Source organism: Triticum aestivum, chromosome 4A, assembly GCF_018294505.1.
Source record: "Triticum aestivum cultivar Chinese Spring chromosome 4A, IWGSC CS RefSeq v2.1, whole genome shotgun sequence".
Lineage (NCBI taxonomy): Eukaryota > Viridiplantae > Streptophyta > Magnoliopsida > Poales > Poaceae > Triticum > Triticum aestivum.
The window spans coordinates 687,382,220-687,386,487 of NC_057803.1; the positions used below are offsets into that span (position 1 = coordinate 687,382,220).

A 4,268-nucleotide genomic window follows, 5' to 3' on the forward strand; every position below is an offset into this window, starting at 1 on the left:
AAACTATCAATGCAATTCGGATGTCAGACCCAACGGATTAGTACACCTCGCAGTTGCATGTTGAAGAAACAGATCGGAATCAAGATTGGAAAAGAAAGGACCATTGGACTAAATCTGATCCCTTAAATAACTCATCGTGCATAGAGAAGTTTCAAGTCGCCACCACGAAGCATCAATCCCGGCCCGCGCACACAAAGGCATAGCCATGGCTGCTCTAGACACGTCCTGCCTCGTCGGCCCGGTGCCGTTCAAGGACGTCAACGGGGACGGCGACCACGTGATCTCCCCGCCGGATGAGTACGCAGACATAGTTTCCGCCTTGCCGAGCATCGGCGGCCCGGACTTGCACCTGCGGCTCTACCAGGACGTCTGGTTGTTCAACGAACTCGTCCCTGGGTTTATCTCCGTCCAGCGGCGCTTCACCCCGCGGCCCAGGGACGTGCTCCTCGCGAGCCCTCCGAAGTGCGGCACCACCTGTCTCAAGGTGCTCGCCTTCGCGACCATGGCGCGGGCCGCCTACCCGCTCTCCGACGCCGACCACCAGCTCCTCCGCCTCAACCCGCACGAGTGCGTCCCCTTCATGGAGGCCCTGTTCAGCGCTGGTCAGGAAGCCAAGCTGGACGCGCTGCCGTCGCCTAGGCTCCTGCACACGCACATGCACCACTCCATGCTGCCTCGCTCCCTCGCCGACAACCCCGACTGCAAGATCATCTTCGTCTGCAGGTAATACTACAACTTCGTGAGCATGCACGGTCAAGCTGCTTCTTGTTCTCTTATCTCCGGTCACCAACGGAGAGCGGCATGCATGCAGGGAGCCCAAGGACATGCTGGTTTCCACATGGCACTTCATCAAAAGCGCAGGGGGCAACAGCAACTCATCCTTCTCCGACCTCTTCGAGCTGGCATGCGAGGGTAAGAACCCCTATGGCCCCATCTGGGGCCACATCCTGGGCTACTGGAGAGCGAGCAAAGCAGCTCCGGGGAGAGTCCTGTTCCTGAGGTACGAAGAGATGTTGGCCGATCCGGTCAGCGCTGTCAGGGAGCTCGCGCGGTTCCTCGGCGTGCCGTTCTCGCCGGCCGAGGAGGCGGCGGGGTTGCCGACGGACATTGCCGAGATGTGCAGCATCGACACGATGAGAGGCCTCGACGCCAACAAAACAGGAAGCAGTGGGACGTTCGTCAAGTTCCCGCATGAAACCTTCTTCCGAAAGGGGGTCGAGGGGGACTGGGTGAACCATATGACCCCGGAGATGGCCCGGCGCATCGATGCCATTGTCGAGGACAAGCTCCGTGGATCCGGCCTCACCTTCTCGTCGTGAGTCTCACTTGGCAAGACCGCCCTATGATCAAGTTGAGCCCAGTGGCTTGATGAGTGCTCATCGTGTATGTATCCATTTGATTCTTCATTTGAAGTCAATAAAATTCATTTTTTGTCAGAAAAAGAAAAGTATTTTGTGGAAAACCTTGATACTGCTTGTTCTACTTTTGAGGGAAAAGCTCCTGGATGCCTCAGTTCCTTTCGATGTTTTCTCTTATTTTGCTTTAGTCGAGTTGACGAGACCTGGTGCTCTAACCTTCGTCTAATGAGAGGCTGGGGTAGTTTCTATTTTCACCGCTACTTCCTCCGTCCCATAATCAGTGGCGGTGCCAGGATCAAAACCTTGTGATGTCAAGTTTCTATAATGATTTGTTTTTGTAGAAAATTAATATGAGTAGTATATAATGAGACAATGATGCAAGAAATTGTCCTCTATTCCATTACTCGAGTCAGACTGAAGACATGCTATCCATTTACCAAACTGAAAATCTGACAAAAACAAGATATTGCTGAGAAAATATGGCTAAGAAAAATGACATATTTTTTTGTAAGGAACAATCTCTTAGTTTCTAATATTGCTCGCGAGATAAGAAAATTGGAAGATAACTAGAGAAGCTGAGAAGGAAGATATAACTTAACTACAACCAAAAGGGGCACTAGGCAATTGCCTCGTATTGGTGTTGGACTGGATATTGACCGGTGACGATGATGCGTCATGCGTCGCTCACGGCTCACGGCTCACCGGAGGTTGGCCGTGCTTGAAGCCCAAACCAAAGATCACTTCTTGGAGAGGTTAGAGATTTACACCGGGAGCAATTAGTTAACGAGCGCTTCTTCGGGAGCCTCGCAACGATCAGCGCCATTTAGCGCGCTCTCAGTCATTCGCCACGTGTCGCGCTCTGGACGCTTTCTTTGAATTTTTTTTATTTTTCCGCACGCGTTTTCGGCCTTTTAAACGGGTTTTTTCGACGTTTTGGTTTTCCTCCGGTCTTCCTTAGCTTTTTGATCAAAAAATTGGAAAAAAATTATTTTGCATGAAAAAACGTGTTTTTTTCTCTTTCGCAAAAGTCACGGTTTTTTTCTGCGAGAGTCACAGTCGTGCCTTTCGGAAACGGAAAAAACACGTTTTCTGTTTTTTTTTCTTTCGCGAGAGTCACAGTTTTTCTTCCGCGAGAGGCACGGTTGTGCTTTCGCGAGAGTCACGGCCGTGCCTCTCGGAAAGGGAAAAACAAAACACATTTTTTGTTTTTTTTCTTTCGCGAGAGTCACAGTTTTGCTTCCGCGAGAGGCACGGTTGTGCTTTCGCGAGAGTCACGGCCATGCCTCTCAGAAAGGAAAAAAACACGTTTTCAGTTTTTTTTCTTTCGTGGGAGTCACGGTTTTGCTTCCGCGAGAGGCATGGTTGTGCTTTCCGTGACTCTCTGAAACGAAAAAAACGTGTTTTCTGTTTTTTTTTCTTTCACGAGAGTCACGGTTTTGCTTTCACAAGAGGCATGGGTATGATTTCGCGAGAGGTATGGGTGTGCCTTTTTCGGAAAGGGAAAAAACCGTGCTCCCGGTTCGGTTTTTTCGCCTGATTTTTTCATGAAAAAAAAGTTCGTCAAAAGCTATCAACATGGGATCTACTTTTGAAGATCTCGACGCGAGAAATCCAATGATGAAAACGGTTCAAGATTTGGACGCACGGTTTAAAAGATAATAAAGCGTTTTGAATAAAAAAATCTACGGAAAAGGGAAAACTCCCAGGTTGCGACAAGTGACGCGCCGTATGTGCATCACTTGTCGCGATCTGGGAAAGTGGAGTGTTCTTTGCAACGAGTACTCTTAATTAATGATTTCGGTTTATACCGATGAAAACACAAAAGATGGAGAGGAGAATCACATGATTTATGCGATCAAGGAAGTTATTACGACTTACTTTGCTTTCATTTGCCAAGCCAAACGGTGACACAACGTAGATGACCGTGGGCCTATGTAGTCATTTTCTATAGCATTTTTCTTTTGAGCCGATCTATAGTATTTATTTGTTCTGCCACTATACCGATTTTTGACTTGCCAAATTGCTGTGTAGTCAAGCGACTACACAGCCAGAACCTGGCTTCGCCACTGCCCATAATATAAGAGCATATTTTACACTAGCGTAGGATAAAAAATGTTTTTATATTAGGGACGGATGGAGTCGGCTTATATGTTTGTTCGTAGTAGTCATGTAGTGATTCACTTGTGTGTTGATAACTGTAAAAAGATGATCGGGTGGGGGTCGACCCTCCATTGTTCCTCGTGTCATAGAACATCTTTAGCAGACCCCTTAAAAAGCCAAAACTGTAAAATAACCATTTTTTTTACAGGGATTGAACGAAAAAAACTTATCCGACCTGATCCGTCAAGAACGGATGACCTGCACATATTTATGAGGGAAACCCTAAAGCAAGCCTCCAATCCCTTGGATGTTCAGGATTCACGGAGTTTTACAGTTCACCTAAAAAAGATGGTTGGCAGGAGGGAAGTTGCAGATCCAACCGCCAGAATAGTCCTCGTCCCGACCAAGATCAATCTTATTGGTCTCGATTCCGGGCAAATTTCGGTCGGACAGGCACAATTCGAAGTTATTCTAGTTGATTTTTACAGGCCAGCACGAGCTTCGTGCGTTGCTCCTTGGGAGGGAGAGCGACATGCCGCAGCCGCCATGGCAGTTTTGTGGACGGGAGGTACGTCGGTGTCACCGACGAGGTGCGGGGGCGCTGCACAAGCAGTCGCGGCTCTGGTCGATGCTCCACCGCACGACCGGGAGCGGGCGAGGCGGCATGTGAGGTGTGCGGCGACACCTGGTTCATCATGTGCGGAGGTGACTGCGCGATGTGTGGGGTTTGCGGCGGCAAGGATTCAGAGAGACGTTGATGAGAGGAAGAAGAAGAGGACCACGGGGAATATTCAATTTTACCGTAATCGG

The 4,268-nt window shown here is 49.0% G+C and overlaps 1 protein-coding gene across 1 annotated transcript; it reads left to right on the top strand.

Moving 5' to 3' along the window:
• The first annotated feature begins 205 nt into the window (after positions 1-205).
• On the top strand, positions 206-1,319 carry LOC123083146 (cytosolic sulfotransferase 8-like). The gene is made up of 2 exons (XM_044505269.1): positions 206-723; positions 812-1,319. The coding sequence occupies exons 1-2, from the start codon at positions 206-208 to the stop codon at positions 1,317-1,319; spliced, it is 1,026 nt and encodes a 341-aa protein (XP_044361204.1).
• The last annotated feature ends 2,949 nt before the right edge of the window (positions 1,320-4,268 follow it).